Source organism: Solenopsis invicta, chromosome 2 (assembly GCF_016802725.1).
Source record: "Solenopsis invicta isolate M01_SB chromosome 2, UNIL_Sinv_3.0, whole genome shotgun sequence".
In the NCBI taxonomy this organism is placed as follows: Eukaryota; Metazoa; Arthropoda; class Insecta; order Hymenoptera; family Formicidae; genus Solenopsis; species Solenopsis invicta.
This window is the reverse complement of record NC_052665.1, coordinates 22,504,376-22,529,930: the sequence shown is the minus strand read 5'-3', so window position 1 is coordinate 22,529,930 and position 25,555 is coordinate 22,504,376. Positions and strand designations below refer to the sequence as shown.

General features: G+C 32.7%; 1 protein-coding gene across 1 annotated transcript; it reads right to left on the bottom strand.

Moving 5' to 3' along the window:
* Positions 1-1,881: 1,881 nt before the first annotated feature.
* Positions 1,882-23,891, bottom strand: LOC105206596 (probable tRNA(His) guanylyltransferase). Its single transcript, XM_026139871.2, has 3 exons — positions 23,265-23,891; positions 9,533-9,777; positions 1,882-2,403 (listed from the first exon to the last, which is right to left on the bottom strand). The coding sequence occupies exons 1-3, from the start codon at positions 23,617-23,619 to the stop codon at positions 2,032-2,034; spliced, it is 972 nt and encodes a 323-aa protein (XP_025995656.1). The 5' UTR covers positions 23,620-23,891; the 3' UTR covers positions 1,882-2,031.
* Between the last annotated feature and the right edge of the window lie 1,664 nt (positions 23,892-25,555).

The following is a 25,555-nucleotide window of genomic DNA, read 5'->3' as shown; positions in this document are numbered from 1 at the left end:
CCTCATATTCGCCTTATTACATAAGTACATTTTTTAATATTAGGAGTATAAATAAGTTTCCGCCGTTTCACAAAAAATGGCGCCACTAATATGTTATGATTGAAACTGTCTGTTGTAAAACGTTATATCGTAAGGTTGGACATCTGGCAACAACATAACCTTAAAATATTAGCGATTTTGTATCAGCATCATATATCTTTTTTCGTGCGAAAATGTCAAGTTTTGAGCCGAATAAGCGTCATTTGCGGGAGCTTTTGATTTACTTCTTTAATTTGAAAAAATCTGCAGCCGAGGCGCATCGATTGTTTGTAGAAGCATATGGTGAGGCTGCCTTAAGTGAGAGAAATTGCCGTGAGTGGTTTCACAAGTTTAAGAACGGTGAATTTGACGTCGAAGACAAAGAACGTAGCGGAAGGCCGAAAGTGTACGAAGACGCGGAATTGGAAACATTATTAGATGAAGATTCGTGCCAAACGCAAGAAGCACTTGCACTTACATTAGGAGTGACTCAACCAGCAATTTCACATCGCTTAAAATCATTAGGAATGATTCAAAAACAAAAAAAATGGGTTCCATATGAACTGAAGCCGAGAAACGTTGAACGCCGATTTTTCACATGTGAAATGCTGCTTGCCAGGCATAAATAAAAGGGATTTTTGCATCGTATAGTCACTGGTGATGAAAAATGGATTCACTACAATAACCCAAAGAAGAAGAAATCATGGGGACCACCTGGCCATGCTTCAACATCGACAGCCAAGCCGAACATTCATGGAAAAAAGCTCATGTTGTGTATTTGGTGGGATCAGCTTGGTGTCGTGTATTATGAGTTGCTCAAACCGAATGAAACCATTACTGGGGCTCTCTATCGAACACAATTGATGAGATTGAGCCGAGTGCTCAAGGAAAAACGTGCCCACTACTGCTCTAGACACGACAAAGTTATTCTTCTGCATGATAATGCTCGTCCACATGTTGCGGCGCCGGTCAAAACCTACCTGGAAACACTCAATTGGGAAGTTTTACCCCACCCGCCGTATTCACCAGACATTGCTCCTTCTGATTACTACCTGTTTCGATCGATGGCGCATGGCCTGTCTGAGCAACACTTCACATCATATGAAGATACAAAAAATTGGGTCAATTTGTGGATAGCTTCAAAAGATGAAGCATTCTTCCGACGCGGTATCCGTATGCTGCCAGAAAGATGGAAAAAAGTAGTGGCTAGCGATGGACAATACTTCGAATAAAACATTAGGTACCGTTCTTTCACAAATAAATGACCAATTTTTGATAAAAAACGGCCGAAACTTATTTATACTCCTAATAGAAATGACAATATTTTTTTCAAGTATGAATCTTTAGCTTTAAAACGCCATATTGTAAAATCTTTAAAAGTTTTTTGTTGCAAAGATGATTTTTTTAAAAAAAGTTGATTTTTAGATGCCCAAAAATACCTCATATTCTTCATGTTACATAATTATACTTTTTAAAGGGAATGACTTTGCCAAATTTTATTTTGAAAATGTAACTCTTTAGCTTTAAAACGCCATATTTGAAAGTCTTTAAAAGTTTTTTGTTGCGAAGATATGATTTTTTGATGGAAAAGTGGATTTTTGACCAATTTTTCATTTTTGCTTAATGGTTTTTCCTTTATAACTTCACAATAAATTATTTTTTGGCAATGCCGATTGTGCAATTACACTCCTGAGATTCTGAACTTTCATTGAAAAAAAAATTATAAAAAAATATTGATTGTAATCAAAGTTATAGCTTTTCAAAGTTGAAAAAGTCTCTCAGACCTGAAAATGTGTTTCCGTATTTTAGAGGATCGGTGTGTTTAAGGGTTAATATTGTTCATGATGACTTTTCTTGGAAAAATTGCAGATCACATCTCTTTTATCATAAAATGTACAGTTTCAACTTTATTATACAAAAATAAAACAAAATACAAACTTATATCCTACAAATACGTTCACTTTCACTGCATTCGATCTCTATTAGTCTCTGTTTCTATTAGGATATGCTTTGTCACTGACTAAATTCATTGGTTACTTGTGAAGGTGAGAGAACATTGTTTCCAGATTTAATCGTAGGTAAAGGAGAAACGGGCATGAGTATCGTATTCTTAACGTTATTCGTTGAATTTGATGGTTGATAAGTTGCTAAGCTTTTTAAACCAATTACTTCGGGATTTTCTTTCCAAAAACGATCGCCGATAATATCATCTTCCAGAGGAACTACGACGGATTTCAATCTCCCTCCACTGTCAGGTACCAACTTTCGGATGAGCGTCGTACCCTTCCGGAATAGCAATGGTTCGTTATTATAGTTTATACCAAATTCTTGGAAAAGCAATTCGTTCTTGTGCGACGCCAGAGTGCCTCTAAGTTTTTCTTCCGCCTGTAAAATATCCATAAATACAAATATTAAAATCAGTACTAGTGAAAAATTTAATAGAAATAAAAATAAATATACTAGACATATTTAATAGTTATCTATAAAAAGCAGAGGATATTCGTAAATAATGGCATAAACATCGTAAAATGGTACTACTTTATTTCCCAAAAACTAAATATCGTCTACTGTATGATAGAAAGTTAAAGAAATAAAAAAAAATAAATAAAAAATCTATAGTTCATACATTTATAGGGTAAAACTTCGAATGAATTGCCTCACCCTCGATGACCTTGATCTTTACATACGAGGTGTGTTCAAAAAATACCGGGAATTTTCGTTTTTTGAAAAAAATATTTATTTATTCGTCTACATTAATGTTGTCGCCTTCAAAATAGTCACCATTAGATATTATGCACTTATGCCAGCGCTTCTTCTAATCCCCGAAACATTTCTCAAACTCGATCTTTGGGATAGCCTTTAGCTCTTTCAGCGATGCACTTTTAATGTCATCTATGCTTGTAAAACGATGGTCCTTTAAGATTCTCTTTATTTTTGGAAATAGGAAAGTCACACGGAGCCATGTCTGGCGAATATGGAGGCTGGGGCATCATTACAGTATTGTTTTTGGCCAAAAATTCACAAACAAGCAATGAAGTGTGAGCAGGTGCATTATCGTGGTGCAAAAGCCATGAATTGTTTTTCCATAAATTCGGGCGTTTTTTTCGGATCGCTTCACGTAAATGGCGTTGAACTTGTAGGTAGTACTCCTTATTGATCGTTTGACCTCGTGGCAAGAATTCATGATGCACTATGCCATTAAAATCGAAGAACACAGTGAGCATAACCTTCACGTTCGACCGCACTTGTCGAGCCTTTTTCGGTCTTGGCGAGCCAGAATGTCTCCACTGGGACGATTGAACCTTAGCTTCGACGTCATATCCGTAAACCCATGTTTCGTCACCTGTTATAACACGTTTCAGTATTTGTGCATCGTCGTTGACTTCATTTAATAACTCCTGAGCAACTTCCATTCGCCGCTATTTTTGTTCAAAATTCAACAACTTTGGAACAAATTTTGCTGCCACGCGCTTCATACCCAAAACATTCGAAAAAATGTCATGGCATGAGCCAATTGATATGCCAACATCATCAACGACTTCTCCGATTGTGATTCGGCGATTATTCATAACCATTTCTTTCACTTTTTCGACGTTTTCATCGGTTCTTGATGTGGGGCGTCCTTGGCATTCGTCATCTTCAACGTCTTCACGGCCATCTTGGAAACGATTATACCACTCGTAAACTCTTGTTTTACTCATAGCAGACTCACCATAGGCCTTTGTTAACATTTCACACACTTTGTTACATTTTATGTTATTTTTTACGCAAAATTTGATACAAATTCTTTGATCCATTTTTTTTCAGAAACGAAAATCGCCGAGCTCATAAAAACACGTGTAACCTTAGCGGCTGCCACAAAGTAAACAATGAATACAGCTCAACATTTCAGCATACTTCTGGGGCATGTATACCAACATAAACAAAAAAAAAATTTGACTGTCGGACTCTCCAAACCCGCGAAATTTAAAAATTCCCGTTACTTTTTGAACACACCTCGTATGTTATAAAGACATGAATACTGAACAACTTTTTCTTATAAATTAATCGGCAGTCTCGTACAGTTTTCGAAATATACTTGGATAAAAAAAACCATTCTTTTGATTATTTCAGAAAATATTCATTTTACAAAAAAAGGGTTAAACAAAAATGAAGCTTGTAATAAGCTCTTATTTAAAAGGTGGTTCTTATTAAAAAAAGGTTATATACATATTTTACCTAGCTTTAATACTTCAGTTGTTATAGTAGAAAAACTGTTTTAAAATATTTTTTTTAATTTTTAGTAGTTTTGCGTAAAATGTAGATGCTTAAACGGGAGAGGGGCTCCGCTCCTCCTCTCCGACTTACCTAACCCAACCCAATCCAATCCTAAATTTTTTGTGACCACAAAAAAATATTTACGAATAAAGTTTTATAACTGCTTTAATACTTTTTATACATTACAGATTACATTTAATTAATATATACATTATTTAGTGAATATATACAATATCGACCGCTTGGAAAATTTCTTATGTGACAAAAATGTACATATACGTAGTGAAATAATATGTTCGAGATGTCAACATTTACTAAAAATAAACAATGTTGCTGAGATTCATATATTTTACTGCAAAAATGTACATTATAAAATAAAAAATCGCAAACGTCAAAGAGTTTTACATTACAAGTTACATTTAATTAATTATTTAGTGGATATATTACTACTCATAATTTGAGCCTGATGACGCACCCCCTCCCGCACCCACCCCGTCATTAGTGGGCTAACCTCGACTGAGACGGGGTGGGTTGGGTTAGGAAAAATACGGGGAGAGGGTGCGGGGGGGGCGAAGCCCCTCCCCCGCTCAAGCATCTACTTTTTACACAAAACTATTGAAAATTTAAAAAAAAACTTATTTTAAGTTTTTTTTTAAAGACACAAACTCTAGTCTGCGTGTCACAGGCATAGAGATATTATCTATAGAGTAGAGGAGCCGTAAACAGATCTGTAAGTGGAAATGTCCCCGTTAGAAGGAGAGAGAAGATAGGAGCTATATTCTTGTCTTTGTTGTACTAGCGCCATTAAGAGAGAGATAGACTAAAGCTCCCGTTTTCTGTCTTTTTCTATCAACGGGTCACTTTTGAGGCTGGCTTCTCATCTCTATATGTAATATCTCTATGGTCACAGGCGGATTTTCAGCTGCGAGGACAACCACTTCAGTTTCATTAAAACAGTTTTTCTACTATAACAACTAAAATATTGAAGTTAAGTAAAATATGTACATGACCTTTTTTTATAGAGCTTATTACAAGCTTCATTTTTTGTTTGACATATTTTTTGTAAAATGAATATTTTCTAAAATACTTAAGAAAAACTGCTTTTTCTTTCTCCAAGTATATCTCGAAAGCTGTACGAGACCGCCGATTAATTTATAAAGAAAAGTTGTTCAGTATTTATGCCTCTATAACATATGTAAAGGTCAAGATCATCGAGGAGACAGCTCATCCGAAGTTTTACCACTCATTTTTCTATATAAAAGTCTGCTAAAACCGAATTTTTAATAAACAAGAATAAAATTTTCACGATATTTTCTTACAAATTATACAGGATGTCTTGCAATCACCAAGTAATATTTTGGATGTAAATTGGAGCAAAAAATCTTAATGCAAAAATGTCAGGGTTATGGTAGTTTATGAATTATAACCGATCAAAGATAACCAGTAATGTCGCGTAGAATTCGCGCGCTCAGGCCGTAGTTGGATAGCAACTGATTTCACATAATATTGATTTTTATTACACATCTGATTCCTAAGAACGTTACTAATTATTACTGTACTATTATTATTATTATTATTATTATTATTATTAAGTATTCTCAAAATTCTCTTTAATCGAATTGGCCTTTTTTATTTATTAATTTGTGTTGTCCACAATCGGCCAAATTCAATTTACTACTACTATTTATAAAGTTTATTTAATTATTTGTTTTCCTTTTCAAGTATATTCTTTCCAAATTTTCAAGTCGTGAAAGAAGTACAATTTTATAATTCAGTATAACATCAAGATTGTAATAAAAATTGATATTGTTTTATAAATGTGAATGATTTAATCTTATTTCCTATTTTCTATTAATGATTAATTGTAATTATACGATTTTACGCTTTTTAAGTCGTGAAAAATACAAAAATAATAATAAATTATTTTTTATAATTACTTTTTATATTGAAAACGTAAAAATCTTTGTTTCGCAATTGTAAAACTATAAAATTTAATAATTATAACAGTAATAATTAGTAACATTTTTAGAAATCAAATGTGTAGTAAAAAGCAATATTATGTGAAATCAGTGACAAATGATAAACTGATGAACGTGCTGCCCAACTACAAGCCTGAGCGCGCGAATTCTACGCGACATTACTGGTTATCTTTGATTTAATTCAAAAACTACTATAGCCTCGACATTTTTGTATCAAGATTTTTTGTTCCACTTTACATCCAGAATACGATGTTAAAATATTGCTCGGTGATTGCAAGCCATCTTGTATAATTTGAATAATAATGATTATATTATTGATATTAGATCATTGTGCATATTTATATCTTTTTAAAACTCCTTTGTTTATATTTTTATTTCATATTTTTCTATTAGTACGATTTTAAAACAAAATTGCTGTGCAGCGTAAATCGGTATTTCTCCATGAAAACAGATAACAGATCGCGCCGTGTTTGAATTGCCTCAACTTGATGACCAAAATGAAAGTTTGTCTGTTAAAAATAGTCATTGTTAAAAATAACTTAAATAATATAATCAAGGACATCAAGATATGATGGCTGAATTGACGAAATTGAAAAAGAAAAAATATATATATATTAAACTTTTGACTGTATACGTAAATCAGCACGACATTGAAGATCAAGGATCCTGATTAATCGGTCAAGAACTCCGCATTGACACTAGCGACGTAGTATCGTGGTAGAAATTGAAACTAATAAATGTGAAGACTAGTTAACGACGAAATTTTGTCTTGCATACCATTTCGTTATTATCTTCATTGTGAAAAAGTGACTTAATCATCTCGTACTTATCAAATTCGCAAAAATAAACTATAAGTAATCTTTGAATTTTATACGCATAAGCACATTTTTTACTCCTTTCAACAACTGTTCATCTGTTTTCTTGCCTAAATAAGCTTCACTTCACGTGCCTCTTATTGATTGTTAGGCAGAAAAAGGAGAGCTCCTGTCCATTTTTACAAGAACTTTAAAGCGAGCTCATTCTGTTTCATCCAATTTTTCTTTATTTACAAATGACATGCAAGAAAAGCTCTAGCCAAATAAGAAGGATCAAAATCCTCCTTTAATGGATTTGTTTGATATTAACCTGCATTTTTTTTCATTAAAAAAAACAAGTTTCCTAAATTTTCAAGTCGCGGGCTCCTTTCTATTGTCCGTAACCTTGAAAAAATAGTTTGATTCCCAAATGTGATTTTTTTTATCTTATATTTTTAATTGTTATATATAATTTTTAAACCGTTTTTAATTATTTAATATAAAATGTTATTTTAAAAAATGAGGGAATTTAAAAATGCTTTATTATTAATTAAATTAAAATTTCTCATGAACACAAAAAAATATATTTGCAATAAAAATTTACAGTAATTGTTTTAAAAACGTTAAAATAAATATTTCTATAAATCATTATACCTACAACGGTCTCCGAGTAAAACAGTTTTATTATTGTTTTTTTTTGTCTAGACCTTATGTTAGCTTGTATACGAAACTCTTTGCTTAAAATTGTAAAATCGTAAATTTTTATTGTAAATATATTTTTTATTCTTATTTTTTAAGTCTTTTATTCTTGTGTTACATATTTTTTGTGTTCATGATAAATTTTAATTTAATTAATAAAAAAAAAGTATTTTTAAGTTCCTTTATTTTTTAAAAATAACTTTATATTAAATAATTAAAAACGATTTAAAGATTATATATAACAATTAAAAAATATAAGATAAAAAAATCGCATCCGCGGAGATCGAACCTAGGATTCCAAACATACCAATCGACGTCCTAATAACCTACCTACGCCACAGCGCTTACTTGAGAATTGTTCTTTTGTAACGGTACTTATAGATGCTAAAAATATTTAATTATCATTTTCTCGTAAATGCCTAAGTTTTGCAACGAACGGCTTTAATAAAGGTGTGAGTGAATACTACACACCCATAAAATTTTATTAAAATCTGCGAGATCATTGTCGGGTCCCCCCCTTGTTAGCAGTGTTATATAACATACTCATTATGTAACATTTACATTGTTGAGTGGAAAATTATAATTAATATTTACATAATTTTGCATTTACTTGGAATGCTTTTAATGCTCAGTGCATAAAAACATTTTCTTTTTAGTGGATAATATCTAGCTTTAAAAATACCAAACATTTATAGTTTAAAACAAATCCACCTCTTAAAACAAGAGGGTTTATTTATTTACTACCTGCAATCTCATTTTGAAATAATTTTTCAACAATTTTAAAAATTATTCGACCTATAGTACAAAATCAATATTACAAAAAGAGAATATGCCATAAAAGAGGATGTGATTCATTTTCAAAAATACAAACAAGAAACGGGCTTAAGAGCTGTGCTAGGTAATATATGCAAAGGTTAATGAACGAAAACAATTGAATATAACAAACTTTTCGACCTGTAATTATCATTTTTCTTCGGTACAAATGAATTTCAAGATCTGACTCGTGAGTTGGGTTTTAGACAAGTCCGATTTATGTGTAATACTCCTATACTGCTAACGCAGCCTCTTTTCAGAAGTGGGATTGTAAATAAAAAGTGAAGGAGAAAATCGACTTCTCACTTCCATAAATTGCGTTTTTCAAGCCATTTCAAACGCAATGTAATGGCATGACACGTGTCAAGAAATACTCAAATTTTTTTCAAATTAAAAATATTGTCAAGATTAATGAGAGTCAGCGCTGTTATTGGTGCGCACAAGAAAGTTTATTCTATATGTCAATTACAAATGATAAAGGAGATGGCATCTCCTCTATCATACACGGTGGAAAAGCTACACCATGGCTTGTGCAAATCGTGAGTGACTCAGCTGAATACCGAAATAACGATGGCCGGACAATTATTATATTAGTCGAATCTTGTATTATGTTGAGAATGACTCTAAAGAGAGTCGAAACGTTCATTGTTTGTAATTGACATATAGAATAAACTTTCTTGTGCGCACCGATAACAGCGCTGACTCTCATTAGCTTTGACAATATTTTTCGTTTTAAATCTCGAGAGTCTCTTTAAATTGTAATTTGCATTTTTTCAAATTATTTCGAAAAAATGTTCCAGTTCGTTCAAAAACTCAAACATTTTTCTAAATATGTTATAAAATTTATGTAAAAATTTTGAATATTTTTGAAACATGAAAAATTCTGTGAAAAATTTTCATCAGTATAATAACCCCAACCTCTTACGTTTGAAATGTTTTATATATTTTTTTAAATCTTATTATTATGTTTACCTGAGTCGGAGTTAAATTTCTTTTCAAAATAAGATTCCAAAAACAAGTATTATACAGGTTATTAATATGCACGTCAGCCTGTCGCCAAGCTAGATAATCCCTTAAATTCTTGTCTGTTGGATACAATATAACACGAGCATCGAATGAAGGTGGATAAAGTAATTCCTTGCCTCTGAAGAAGTGTGGCCAGTGATAAACATACGCCGAGGCGAATAGTGAATTTACGTTAGACATTAATTTTGACGCTGAAACAAACGTAAAAACATTAAATATGAAATAAATTCTCACAGATTTACAGTTATTCAACAATTGATCACATAAATTTTCAATTACAGTTACTACTAACGTTTGTACAATGTTTGCATATTTTAGAAAGAAAAGTATCAAATCGATCTAGTCAATTTTAAACAAATTACAGAATTTATTTAAGAAAGATCTCCAGCTTCACAAAGTGTCTTTTAATAAAGAAACTGTTGGCATTGCCATCTTTAAAATAAATAATAAATAATATTTAAATAATAAAAACAATAATTTATTTTAAAATATTTTGTTACATGAGAACTGTACAAAATTGACACACAAATTTTGTGACAAAAAATATCCGCGTTTATATCTACTTAAACTGAAACACATGTGACAAGTCTAATTTTTTGCTAGTCCATTTGAAGACAAAATTGGAGGATTGAAAGTTATCGCGCGCGTAGGTCTACTATATTGTTGACTTTTTTTATTTTGTTGATTGAACAGAATAACTTATAATATATGTAAAACACGGATAATCTTTGTAGTCTGTACTATCACTTTACTCTTGTACTTGTTCACATCGGAGATGGCTTTTCGTTCAAAGAGCATAAAAATTTAATTGTATGTATTTCGAAAGCACATAAATAGAGGAAAGTTTTGGGACCAACTGGTATTTGCTTTTTTATTGGCACTTTATTCTTGTATCGGAAAGGTGGATGCGTACTTCGATTTTTTAATCGAAAGGATTGAGTACAAACATTTGTTTGTATATATTTAAAAAGCATATGAAAAACATTTAATTTTAGTGTATTAATTTTTGGAATTTAGAAATAATTATAATAAGTGGGTGCTGACTTAACGTTAAGTTAGCACCCTCACTTTCAATCATAATTTTCTGCTAAACCGCTCGAGCACAAAAATTGAAAACACGGTATGTAATTAGCACATGAAAAGCACTTACTTTTAGCATAGGTGCTGTTCCGATTTTTTGTGATGAAGTGAGGGTGCTTAACAGACATAAATGTGTGGTAACTTGTACAAAGGCAGCCCTCGATCAACGGGTAACCGATTATAATAAAATTTTAAGAGTTCGTATTATACACTCACACATTTACAGTAAAACCGTATGTTGTGATATTTAGGCACTCTCAAGAAAATGATGATTAATCCTTAAGGCGATGCTAGACTGCCAGTAAAACTCACTCAACGTCGGTACTGCAGATTGTTGTAGATTTTTTTTCGACGGACTGCGGATCGCGCTTGAGGTGAAGAGTAAGGGGAATAGGCTAGCGCTCTTTATCAAACGCACTCATCTGTTATTGTTCTTTTGGCTTTAGTGTCTTTAATGCAAGATCTCTGAACTACCACGAACACAATTTCTGCTCTTCACACCAATACATGTGAAAATTATATAAACAATTTTCAAACATTTATATCTCTTATACTAAAGCTTCTAGAATCATTTTGCGAGCACCGTTCTTTCATTTAATTCACATCGCTAGCTACTTATTTCATACACACAATGTCTAAAACGTTTATATAGGGCACATCCCATACAGCACAGAAATATTCCAGCAATGTGTTGCAGAAATCTTTCTTTGCAAGATTGCAATATTGCAGGACCGTTGCTGCAATGTTGCAGCAACTATAAAATGTCCACCCTGTGAAATATTGCAAAGCAACATTGCAGCAATAATACAATATGATATAAAAAATTTATTTATAAACATTTACTTTAATGTTGTCAAAAACAGTTTTCTTAATGTTAAATAAAATAGAAATGTTACTTAAATTTAAAAAAATGGGAATCTTTCTCAAGAATTTTTTTTCGGAAATTTTTAAGCGACCACTCATCCAAGTCGTAATCTCACCAAACGTGCTTGATCTGTGAGACTACTGCAAACTGACGCCTGGTGATGAACTGTGAACACTTTATGTTAACATGTTACATAACGTATATTGAGTCAATATATGTTATTGAAAAGATGAAATATATAATTAAAAAATATTATTTATATAAACATATATAAAATTATAGTTTTTTTACGATTACGACTTGAATGAGTAACCGCTTGAAAATTTCCGGAAAAAATTCTTGAGATTCCTGATTTTTTTTACTTTAAAAACATTTTTATTTTATTTAATGTTAAGAAAACGCTTTTTTACAATATTAAAATAAATATTTATAAATAAATATTTTTTATTTATTTCGTAAAAAAAGTTGTTAAGTCAGCGAAAGCAACGCATCGCAAGCAGACTTAGAAAATTTTGTAACCAAGATGAACACTTTTAAAATGTCTTGGTAAATGTAAACGTATTTAGTAATTGCGACAAAAGACGCATGAAACATTATATTTGCGAAGTAATAGCGCACTTCCCGATTGATATCCAAATCCGAATATCCTATGAACGTTCAAAAATTGGCCATTAATAGACATCCAAAATTGGATATACGATAAACGTCTATTTCATGTCCACGGATGTGCGGACGTAAAATGAACTTAAAAGGGATGTCCATAGTATGTCCTGTGCTATCTCTGAGATGATTATATATAAAATCAGGAATATGATTGACCTACCTAACCAATAACATATATGATCATACATAGTTACAAATAATATATAATATTAATAATTATATATAATTGAATTTAAATTCATATATATTTGTATAAAAATCATATATGATTATATATAACTTAATATTTAAAACCAACTATTATATATGATCATACAGGGTTGGGCAGAGGAACCTGACACATTTTAATAACCACTTGCGCGGCCGCTATTAATCGGAAAAGGTTGAAACTCCGGGAGAATAAACTAGACACTTGAAGGTTTTTTTTGTTTATTTACCAAAAATTATATCGGCTAAATGATGGCCGTTACAAGCAATACAATTTTCGAGGCGTTTTTCGAAATTATCATACACTTTTTTCAACATCGCTGGCTTTATTTCTGCAATTTCTCTCCGAATATTGACTCTCAGCTAGTCCAAGGTTCGAGGTTTGTTAGCGTAGACACGTTGCTTCAAATAGCCCCACAAAAAGAAGTCGCACACTGAGAGATCGGGCGAACGTGGTGGCCATGTTCGCCCGATTTTTCAATGATTGCCCGATTTTTCAATGATTGCCCGATTTTTCAATGATTCGCCCGATGATTTCAATTCCTGGGTTATGAGAATTTTGTAGGGATGAAAATTCATCGCTTTCAACATTCTGCTAAACGACGAGACATTCCGAGAGCTTGAGCATGTTTACCGGCAGAACGGCGTGGACTTCGTTGCAAAGAGGTGCGAACGCGTGTCTCATTTTCAGGGGTTCTTACCGTTCTTGGTTGCCCTGGAGGCTTTTGTTTCGTGGCTGTGGCTGTTTGTCGGAAGTTTTTGACCCACAGATTCACAGAATTACGAGAGGGAACCGGATCTCGTGGACGAAGAGAATATTCAATACGAAAATCGCGAATTGCTTGAACGTAGGACTGAGTTATAAAAAAACGCTCGCAAACGAACGCGCGTTGTTGCGGCGGCCACTTCTCCATACTGGAACTGTACTGATATGTAAACATAAACCTTCAACCATCTATTTTTCGCTCCCGGAGTTACAGCGCCCTCTTTTCACTTGGAGGGGAATAACGATTTTTTAAAATGTGTCAGGTTTTTCTGCCCAACCCTGTATAAGGTTGAATATAGAGTCATATATTTACTTATATGGACAAATATTACTTCATATCAGATTAGAATACATTATCTGAGAATAACAAATTTGTAGAAACTTTTTAGTACCTCTTTTATTTTTTTCAAAATTTTTAACATCTTTGGTTTAACAATTTTTTGAAATATTGCTGCAACATTATTAACAAGGGGAGAATCAGGTGAGTCACCCTGGGATTTTGATCCCAACTTTTTTAGTTACTCTGGAGACGAAAAAAAAGTTTACGTCTCTCGGCGTTTGATCGAATAGGCCTTAGTTTCGAAATAATAAATTTGTGAAAATTGACCATACCGCGGCGCGCCATATGAACCTTCCCGGTAAATGTTTTCCCAACCAGTGCAGTCGGCTCCGTGCTTTAGGTGCTTGCTTCACAATCGTAAGATCTGGGTTCGCTCCCGGATGTGTGCAATATTTTTTTTTTTCTTTAATAAGTGTATTTATCTTGATGATATTGATCTTGTATGCAAATTTTTAAAATAGAAAATTTAATTTAATATCACTTTCTAAACATTAATTTAAATTTAATTTAAATTCAAGTAATAATATTTGAAATAATAAATAGGTAATAATAATAATAATAATATATAAGTTATTTGAAATGGATAACATATAAAAGCAACGTATCTAAATTTTCAAATTGTTTAATTTAAAATTTAATTGGAAATAATATTAACAGTATTTTAAAATTCTAGTTTTAAAACAATTAATCGTAGAATACCAGTGTTAAATTTAAACAATTTGAAAATTTAGATACGTTGCCTTTATGTTATCCATTTTAAATAACTTATATATTATTATTATTGCTATACTACCTATTTATTATTTCAAATATTATTACTTGAATTCAAATATCCTTCAAATTAAATTTAAATTAATGTTTAGAAAGTGATATTAAATTAAACTTTTTATTTTAGAAATTTGCATACTATATCAATATTATCAAGATACACTTATTAAAAAAAAAAATAAAAAAAAATATTGCACACATCCGGGAGCGAACCCGGATCTTACGATTGTGAAGCAAGCACCTAACGCATGGAGCCGACTACACTGTTTGGTGAGAAGACTCATATGGTGCGCCGCGGTATGGCTAATTTTCACAAATTTATTATTCCGAAACTAAGGCCTATTCGATCAAACGCCGGGAGACATAAACTTTTTTTTTCGTCTCCAGGATAACTAAAAAAATTGGTATCAAAATCCCAGGGTGACTCACCTAATCCTCCCCTTGTAAGTTATATTGCATATCTATATTTTAACAATGTTTCTACAATACTGCATTGCAATATGCAATGTCGCAATACTGCTGCAAGTTTTTGTGCTGTATGAGATGTTGTCACAAGTCGGCTACAAAAGTTATAATTAAATTATAACTTTTTAATCAACTATTATTTTTCATATTAAGTTATAGCTAGTGGGGTATGTTTTTGTCACAACTTTAATTGTGTAAAAGGATTTTGAGATCTGTAAAACCAGTTAAAAAATATGGGTGTCTGAAAATAGCACGTATAGAGACCGATCCAACCTTAAGGCGATGCTGAACTGACGATGGAACTCACTCGACGTCGGTACTACAGATTGCTGCAGATTTTTTTTCGGACTGAGGGCCACTTGCACCAACGCCGATTAACTTAATCGCTGATTAGTCTATCGGAATTGACCAATCGTATTTGTCGTTAAGTAAAAACGACAAATGCGATTGGTCAATTCCGATAGATTAATCAGCGATTAAGTTAATCGACGTTGGTGAAAGTGGCCCTGAAGGTTGCGCGTGAGGAGAAGAGTAAGGGAAAGTAGGTAAATTGTACGCATCTAAGGAAAATTTATCGCGGTGAAGTGATTTTTGAAGTTGAAATCGATACGAGTACAGAAATAGAAACTTTTAACATTTTTCTATCATTATGTATTGTCATATTGAACAATTTTTTATTTGGTAATACTGTATTTAGCAAAAAAGGCAAGCGGATAAACGAAAAAATTTCTCGCGCCTTGGGTAATTGTACGCGCTGTCCACTGCGGACTTGATATGATAAAAAAGCAGATTACTCAAAAACTATTTAATTACATTTAATAAACAATAGCTCAAAAACGCACGAAATAACGTACTTTTGTTAGGTATAACAAGATCAAATAAATAAATTAAAAATACGGACTTATTGCCTTATTTTCTGAATGCCGAAATCGCAACAAAAACCATAATTTTACTTTTTCTTATTTTTTCAATTAACTACATTTTTAAATGATATAATCTATGGTTATATATTAAAAAACTACCTTCAGCCTACAAATATCGCCGTGATATAATCTCTATTAAGCGGAAAAGTACCAAACCAGAAAACGTACAATTACCCAATGCGTACAATAACCCTACTTTCCCCAAAGGGAAATAGGGCGGATCCCGATAGCACACGGGACCGATAGCACACCACCTACCACAGCGATTGATGCCTAGAGTTTTTCCGTTGGTTAGATAAGTCAAGATGATTGGTTGGTAGCAGGGTTGACATGGTTTAAACCACGATTTAAATCAGTTTAAATCGCGTGGTTTTTTTAAATTAAAACCATGGTTTCCCATTATTTTGGTTTTTTAAATTGCATTTTTAAATATATAAAACTTTCTGGAGAAGTTCTGCGCCCAAAATGAGTGAAATGTATGAAGTCCTCATTTCTATAATAATAATAATTTTAAATTTAATGAAGAAACTTTTTTATTACATAAAAAATATTTATAAAAACACAATTACAAAACATTTTATATTATTCATGTATTACGTAGTATATTAATACATAAATATTATATTAATTACATAAAAATTACATAGTTTTCGTAATTAATAAGTAATTAATAAGTATTTAGTAATTTATATAGAAAAATAAGCTTACTAGTTTTTACAGTCTTCTTCAATCTCTTTTTTTTTTATATAAGTCACCCACAACTAAGAGTAAAAAAACATCTTAATATTATACAATAAAAACTGATATACAAACTTTTGATTTGTAATTAAAATTTACAAATAATAAATTTTTATTAGTTCCTACTATTTAATGGTTGAATCTATTTTATTTAGCAATTTAAAATAATGTACAATATCGTTCCATTCCATTTCATTTCAATATCAAAAAAATGAAAAATAAAATAAATCATTAAAAAAACAGACAAATGCAGAGATCTCTTACAGTCCAAATGAAAATATACATATATATTTTTAGAATATTGTTAATTGTGCGTGTGTGTGCGTGCGTGCGTGCGTGCGTGCGTGCGTGCGTGCGTGCGTGCGTGCGTGCGTGCGTGCGTGCGTGCGTGCGTGCGTGCGTGCGTGCGTGCGTGCGTGCGTGCGTGCGTGCGTGCGTGCGTGCGTGCGTGCGTGCGTGCGTGCGTGTGTGTGTAGCAAAAACATTTGTTTATGTTTTAAAATTTTTATATAAATATTAAAAATTTTATATAAATATTAAAACAGCTTTAATATTAAATATTAAATGTGCTAAATATTATATTGTATATTCTAATTATAAATATTAAAATTTCACTAACTTATAAAACAAGTTTTAAATTAAAAAAAAACCCCCAAAACCAGGTTTAAACCAAAAAAATCTGGTTTAAACCAAAACACCTGGTTTTTTGGTTTTTTTTTTTAAACCAGGTTTTTACCCAACACTGGTTGGTAGGTAGGCTATCGCACCATGCGCTATCAAATCCCGTGCGATCTCTGAACTACCATGAACACAATTTCTGCTCTTCGCACCAATACGCGTGAAAATTATATAAACAATTTTCATACATTTATATCTTTTATACTAACAAGCTTCTAGTATCATTTTGAAAGCGCCTTATTGTTCTTTGATTTAGCTTGCAGACATCGGCGCTTTGACACCAAGCGTTCTGGTGGCAGTTCTGGATAGTGCTCTAAGAGTTCTACAAAAAATTGTCATAGCCGAAGACGATCCGATCAATGATTACGGAATTAATTGACATAAAAATCTTGCTATTTCTTACTTTTGATGGTAATTTTTTAAATAATTATATAGATTTAATAATTTTTATTTATCAGGAATTATAGATCTCATCAAAAGGAAGCAAATGCGCTATTCAGAACTTTTCGGATTTGATATTATTTTTTTAACAACTTTTTTATTTAAAAAATTTTAAAAAAGTTGTTTCTTATATGAGAAAATCTCGTCAAAACACATCAAATGAGCTATTTAGAACTATAGTTGTCGGATAAAGTTAGCACCTCGTTTTTTAAATATTATTTTAATAGTGTTAATCGCCAGAACTCTTTTTATAAATTTAAGAATACTACTACACTCTTCAAAAAAAAGGGTAGAACTCTAATTTGATATGGGGATCAAAGCTATCAATATTTGCACTGACTCAAAGAGTACTTTAGACGCACTGGAATCCTGCATTGAGAATAAATATAAATCACACATTAAAATGTTGAACTCGACTATTCAAGATTTGTATTTCTTCATTCTAGCATGCCAAAAGAGGGAATTATTTTTTTACATGGTGCCCCGCGCATAAGGGCGTAACAGGGAATGAAAGGGCTGTCGTGTTGGCTAAGGAGGGATCACTGAATGGTACGTTACTGAATAACAGGATCTCGTTTACAGAGTGCATGAGCTGCCTAATAAATAACTATAGATCTATAGATACAGAACATTTTGCGGTCACCTATGATAATTCTGGTAAATATTATTTTCGCTATTTTAGCGACATTAATTTTAAACAACTCTTGAAATACAGACTAGACAGGGTGTCCCTTGGTAGGCTGATTAAAATAATTTCTAATTCATGCTTCTCTGAGGAGATACTGCACAGAATTGATAGGGCTGAATTCCCTTCATGCCCCTGTGGATTTGAGAATCAAGATGTTAACCATATTTTCTGGGCTTGCCTCTTAATAATAACAGAAAGCAATAAGATGATATGGGACCTTAAAAGCTTGGCACTTCAGCTTCCTCTTTCTGTGGAGTACGTTCTTAGTAACCTAAATTTCAGGATTACCAGAGTTGAACAAAGATTTTTATTAATAATCTCAAAAAATCATAACATTTCGCTTTAGGACTTGTTTATAAAATCTTAACAGGATTGGAGAAAGAAGAATACGATACACGAAGAAAAAAAAAATTTATATATCCTTATTGAGCCTTGAATTAAAACTTAGTTAATTTATGCCGAGATTTGTGCTTCCGGGAGTCCTCTCTGTTCCCAGATTGTCGAGAAAAAGGGGGACGAGACACGAATCGAGAAATCAGAAACACTAGAGAACTTATCATTGGGATCCCTGGCCAGGATCCAACAAAGAAAGAAGAGAATTATTGGTATTTAGACTCCTCTGCAGTCTGATATTCAGGGCCTCCTAAAAAAGAAGAAGAAGAACTCTAATCAGAACTCTCGAGAACTAATGTTGGGGTGCTAACTTCACACTGCCGAACGTTGATTGGTGAAAAATAAGTGGTGGGGGTAAATAACTTGCTATTTACTCATTTTTCACTAATTAGCACTTGGGGGTCGATTGAGCAAATTCACTAGGTGTTGACCAATGAAATTATAAATACTCTAGTAAATTTGTTCACTTTTGTCATTTTCACTCTAGTTTCATGATACACAATCGACTCCCTGATGTCACACCGCCGATATTTGCATGAGGATCCAGGCTTAATTCACACCTCGCTAGCTACTTATTTCATACACACAATGTCTAAAACTTTTATATGGGCGCATGTCACAAATCGGCTGCAGAAGCAGATAATTAAACTGTAATTTTTAAATCTACTTTTGTTTTTCATATGAAATTATAGCTAGCAAAGTATTTGTAACAACTTTAATTGTGTAAAAAAATTTTGCGATCTGTAAAGCCAATTAAAAGATATTCGTGTATAAAAATAAGCACGTATAAAAACCGGTCCAGCATCGCCTTAAACACCCCGATCCCATAAAACACGTAAACACATTTTCGAGTTTGAGAAACTTTTTCAATTTTGAGACGCTATAACTTTGGTTTCAATCAACATTTTTCAACGATCTTTCTTCACATGAATCTCAGTTCAGAATCTCAGAAATGTGATTACATAATCGACATTCCTAAAAAATGATTTATTGCGAAGTTATAAAAGAAAAACGATTAGGCAAAAATGAAAAATTGTTCAAAAATCCACTTTCCCTTTAAAAAATTATATCTTTGTAACAAAAAACTTTTAAGGACTTTAAAATACGTTTTAAAGCTAAAGAGTCATACTTTTGAAAAAATTATGGTAGTCATTCTTTTTAAAAAGTATATTTACGAGGTGTGATCAAAAAGTAAGGTGACTTTTTGAATTTCGCGCGCTCTGTACACTCTAATTTCAAAATTTTTTTTGTGTTGGTACACTCGTCACGATCATATGTTCACAGTTTTGACTATATAGCATGTGTTGTTTTTATGTGAGAGGCATAAAGGTTAAACTCGTGTTTACGTGCTCGGCGATTTTTTGCTGTTGAAAATAATGGAGCACAGAATTTGTATTAATTTTTGTGTAAAAAATGGTATTAAGTGTTCAAAAACTCTTGAAATGTTGACAGTGGCGTACGGTGAGTCAACTTTGAGCAAAAAAAAATGTTTATAAATGGTATAAGTTATTCCAAGAGGGCCGAGGAAATGTTAACGATGAACCTCGCTCTGGAGGCCTCAGCACGTCAAAAACCGACGAAAATGTTCAGGAAGTGAAAGAAATTGTGTTGAAAAATCGTCGAATCACGATTAGAGAAATAGCTGATGATCTTAACATATCGTTTGGCTCATGCCAATCAATTTTAACGGATGTTTTGGGTATGACACGTGTGTCAGCGAAATTCGTCGTTACTAGTGAGTACTTTTTTGACCAAAAACAATACTATCATCATGCCTCAGCCACCGTATTCACCAGACTTAGCCCCCTGCGACTTTTTCCTCTTCCCAAAATTGAAAAGGCCTATGAAAGGACGAAGATTTGCGACGATTGAGGAGATTAAGGCTGCATCGCTGGAGGAGCTCAAGGCAATACCCAAAAGTGCATTTCAAAAATGTTTTGACGAAAAAGCGCTGGCACAAATGCATTGTATCAAAGGGGGATTATTTTGAAGGGGATAACATAATTTTGGATGAATAAATGAATATTTTTTTATAAAAATGAAAAGTCACCTTACTTTTTGATCACACCTCGTATATAAACAAAGAGAATATGAGGTATTTTTGGGTGTCTAAAAATCCACTTAAAAAAAATCCTATCTTTGCAATAAAAAACTTTTAAAGATTTTATAATACAACATTTTAAAGCTAAAGTCATGCTTAAAAAAAAAAATTATGTTACTGCAATTTTTATTACAAAATATACTTACGTAACAAGACAAATATGAGGTATTTTTGATAAATTAAAGGTGTGTTCACTCACACACTATATAGGTCGCACTGACCCTAACAAAACTTTGTTGCCGTGCCGTTCGAATTCTAGTTGACCAAAAAAGTTGATCAACTATATCAATCGAAAGAGGAGATTTCAAACTTTTTTTACGTCATGGTCCGAACCTCTTATCTCATTCCATCTTCACACAGCAAATGTTCGAAACTTCATATGGGGTCTCTTAGACCCACTTATGTGTTTAAGGGTTAAAACTAAAGAGTTATACATTCAAAAAAATTAGCATTGTCATTCTTTTTAAAAAGTATAATTATGTAACGAGAATGAAATATTTTTGAGTGTCTAAAAATCTTACCCCTCGTTTTTTTAATCATATGTTTGCAACAAAAAACTTTTTAAGGATTTTACAATACCGTGTTTTGAAGCTAGTCATTATTTCAAAAAAATTGTCATTGTCATGGACGGGATATCGGAGCGCACGGTGCGATAGCTCACCAACCAATCATCTTGACTTATCTAACCCAACCAACGAAAAAAATCTAGGCATCAGCCGCTGTGAGTGGTGGTGTGCTATCGGTCCTGTGTGCTATCCGCCCCATTGTCATACCTATTGTATTAAAAAAATTATACTTTTGTAACAAGGCAAAGAGGTATTTTTGATTATTTCAAGTTGTCTAAAATTGAAAATTGATGCGTTTCGTGATATATTTCGGAGCGCAGAAGCCTCCTACCTTGCGCAAGTTGTCTAAAATTGAAAATTGATGCGTTTCGTGATATATTTCGGAGCGCAGAAGCCCCCTTTTTCACAGTGCTATATAATATTCTAACTTTAGACAAAGTATATGCAAGTAACATGCGAATGAACATGTTCGAATTTGTTCGTTTTTTAATATAAAATTACACACAGTGGTAATCCCACAGACTCCAATAAAACTTTGCTGCCATGCCGTTTGAATTCTAGTTGACTAATAAAGTTAATCAATCATATCAACTGAAAGAGAAGATTTCTAACTTTTGTTGTGTATTTTTTGTCATGTTTGCTGTATGTCCAAAAGCAAAGTTGACATTAATAAAACATTATGTATAACAATAATTTTTGTAATCCGTGTTTTACATACATTATAGCCTATTCTGCTCAACCAACAAAATAAAAAAGGTCAACAATATAGTGGACCTACTACGCGCGCGCTAACTTTCAATTTTCCAATTTTTTTATGGGCTAGCGAAAAATTAGATCTGTCACATATATTTCAATTTAAGCAGACTTAGATGCGGATATTTTATTTCACAAAATTTATGTATCAACTTTGTATAGTTCCCTCATTAGTGATATATTTGCAAAATTACATTTGGAAAGAAATTGTTCAATAATTAAAAAAAAATAGTTTTAGCTGTGTTATGTGTAAAATATTTAGAAATAAAATTAATCCAAATAAATGTTTACAAAAATGCACAATTATTCCTAAATTATAATGTAGAAATATTACTGTATGAAATATTTTACATTCAGTATAACATTTTTCATCAAACTGTATTTAGAATAACTGTAAAATATTTATATCTCACATTTAAATTTATCTAATTTTTGCCAAATGTTATTTAGAGATTTTTGACAAAACTGTTGCATTTTAACGTATCATCTTAGCACAATTATTCAAAATCTTTATCAATTCACAATGCTATTATTGTACAATATTTGTACAATGTCTGGAGTATTTAATGTACTGCTACTCTATAATCCATTACTATAGTTATTTTCATTTCATAATCCAATTATACAAAACACATAATTAATATAATTGTATCAATCTGTTGCTGTAATGTTAACATAATCTAAACATAAAATACCCAAAAAACAAGTATAATAACATGAAAATGATATAAATTGTGAATCATGATTAACTAAAAAATTACTTATTATAATCATTTTGATGTCATAATGACTTTTTATTCTGCTTTTGGATGTTTTCAAATTAACTGCATGTAATATACTTTAGAAATAATTTCTGTTGTAAAATTTTGTATCTCATAAAATCCTTTTGGAACTATTATATATAAAATGTAAAAGGTTGAAACCTTTCTGAAAACTTTCTGCAACAATCAATGCTGTATAGGAAGAATGATGTAAAAAAAAACAGTCATTAACTTGTGGTGTCTCTCATGTAAATAACAATTTTCTAATATCTAAAAAAGGAATATTTAATGTTGATGTGATTATTGAAGAAAACTGTACATCTGTCTTTCCTGATCCTGAATCCCTTAATATCTCAATTTGGACAAAAATTGACTTGTGTTGTTCCCCAAATGATTGATTCAACTATGTGCAATTAAAACAAATTCTATCATTTTAGATTTTAGGTCAAATTTCACACTGTCGAGGCACACGATAAGTATACCTCTGCGCTTGTAAAGTTGTGTATCTTTCCGGAAGATGAAGGAATACTCGTCGCTCTGGCCGAAACCCAGTATAATCTCTTTAAAGTCTTCCATAACAGTGATAGCGGCTTGATTCATCAGCTTGAGCGCGGCCACGTCGTTCGGCTTGACAAATTGATGTACGTCGCAGAATTTCGAAAAATTCCTACCATCTATCCTAACTACAATCCAGCAGTTCGGGAGACAATTGTCATCCCGCTCAAACTCCTTCACGTACTCAAACTTGCTCTTGGCCATCGTTGTCAGATATAAATATCGCCGCGAGACCAAATATTGTTTGGCCCGGCTGACAAACCTCGTGAGAACGCTTTTCATCCGAATGTGCTTCGTCAGATACGCGATACTGCTGTTAGAACACGCCACTGGAGATAGTTGTCAAAAAGATGTAAATTAATTGTCCAATCGTATCCATCACTTCCGGAGCTATGGGCGATCGATGTATGCGAAAAATCTGCGAAATAAAGATGACTTTTGACTATCTGCGAGTATAAATACTGTCACGTGTGTCAAGTAGAGTCATATGTGTATGTAACAGAGAACCCCTAGGAGAGAAAGGCTGTGTTCCGATATTAACTGCCAGTACTGAAAATGTATAGTATATGTGACATGAACTATAAATTTTCAGTACTGCCAGTAAAAACGGAACACAGCCAAAATTGCCAACTGGGGTCACATGACCGATTCTGTGATTGGCTGGCGGAATTTGCAAATTTTGCATAGCGACGTCAACGCATTGGCCTAGATTACACCGAGCACTTGATACGCGTACTAACTCGTAACTTTCTATTAATTTATGTTACTGTCGACAATGCGTGTATACATAATACATATATTTAATTATCTTAATTCATATTGTACCAACTTAATATACTATTTTTTAAATTTATTGCCGAAATTAAGATAATTTAATAGAAAATTACTAATTAGCACGCATATCAAGTGCTCGGTAAACAAGGTCATTGACAAGCTTCGTCGCACGAACTTAAAGAACCTCGCACATGAAATGCATAACAGAGAATAAACATAGCATAAGGCCTCTGGACCAATGAGAATCTTATGTAAATTAATATGGCGACTTTTGCTGGATGTTCATTGGTCCATCGGTCTTATGTTGTGCTTATGTTATGTATTTTATGTGCAAGGCCCTAAAGAGCCTCGCAAAAAAGCGATTTTTGGCGATCGTCTGGTATATGTACACCCATGGAATTTGATTCTGTCCATGGAGAAATTTTCTAAACTGAGAAGTCACCACTTTCTACATACTTGCAGTTTATGATTAATGTAACGACTAGAGCTTATTGGTCGTTACGTTAATCATAAACTGTAAATATGTAGAAAGATAGCGACTTCTTAGTTTAGAAAATTTCCCCATGGACAGAATCAAATTCCATGGGTGTACAGTCATGTTCATTATAGTTGCGACACTTTTTCTTTGATGGTTTTTGGAATGTAGCCTTGCTCATCGAGCGGCAAACGTAATTGGTTGGATCCATAAGTAAGAACCAATCATGTTCTCAGCTCTCGTTATAGTTGCGCGTTCAGAAACGCTTGGAAGAAAAAGTGTCGCAACTATAATGAACACGACTGTACAGTCGTGAGCTAAAAGGTTGCAACACATTTTCTTCGATGGTTTTTGGAATGTAGATTTGCTTATCGATCGGCAAACGTAATTGGTTGGATCCATAGGTAAGATCCAATTATGTTCGCCGTTCAAACAAGTCTACATTCCAAAAACCATCGAAGAAAATGTGTTGCAACCTTTTAGCTTACGACTGTACACCCAGCGACTTTGAATCTGTCCATGGGGAAATTTTCTAAACTGAGAAGTCGCTATCTTTCTACATACTTACAGTTCATGATTAACATAACGACCAACAAGCTCTAGTCGTTTCATTAACCATGAACTGCGAGTATGTAGAAAGTGATGACTTCTGAGTTTGGAAAATTTCCCCATGGACAGAATCAAAGTCCTTGGGTGTACACCCATGGAATTTGATTCTGTCCATGGGAAAATTTTCCAAACTAAGAAGTCGCTATCTTTCTACATACTTACAGTTTCTGATTAACGTAACAACCAATAAAGAGCCTCGCACATGAAATACATAACATAACATAAGCACAACATAAGACCGATGCATCAATGAGCATCCAACATAAAGTCGCCATATTGATTTACATAACATTTTTATTGGTCCATCGGTCTTATGTTGTGCTTATGTTATGTTATGCATTTCATGTGCGAGGCCCTTTA

Coding starts and splice junctions, on each gene's coding strand:
- LOC105206596 (XM_026139871.2), bottom strand. CDS start 23,619: ATGAAAAGCGTTCTCACGAGGTTTGTCAGCCGGGCCAAACAATATTTG. Junction 9,778..23,264: donor ACAACTTTACAAGCGCAGAG/GTATACTTATCG, acceptor CGTTTGTTTCAG/CGTCAAAATTAATGTCTAAC. Junction 2,404..9,532: donor GAAATTTAACTCCGACTCAG/GTAAACATAATA, acceptor GATATTTTACAG/GCGGAAGAAAAACTTAGAGG.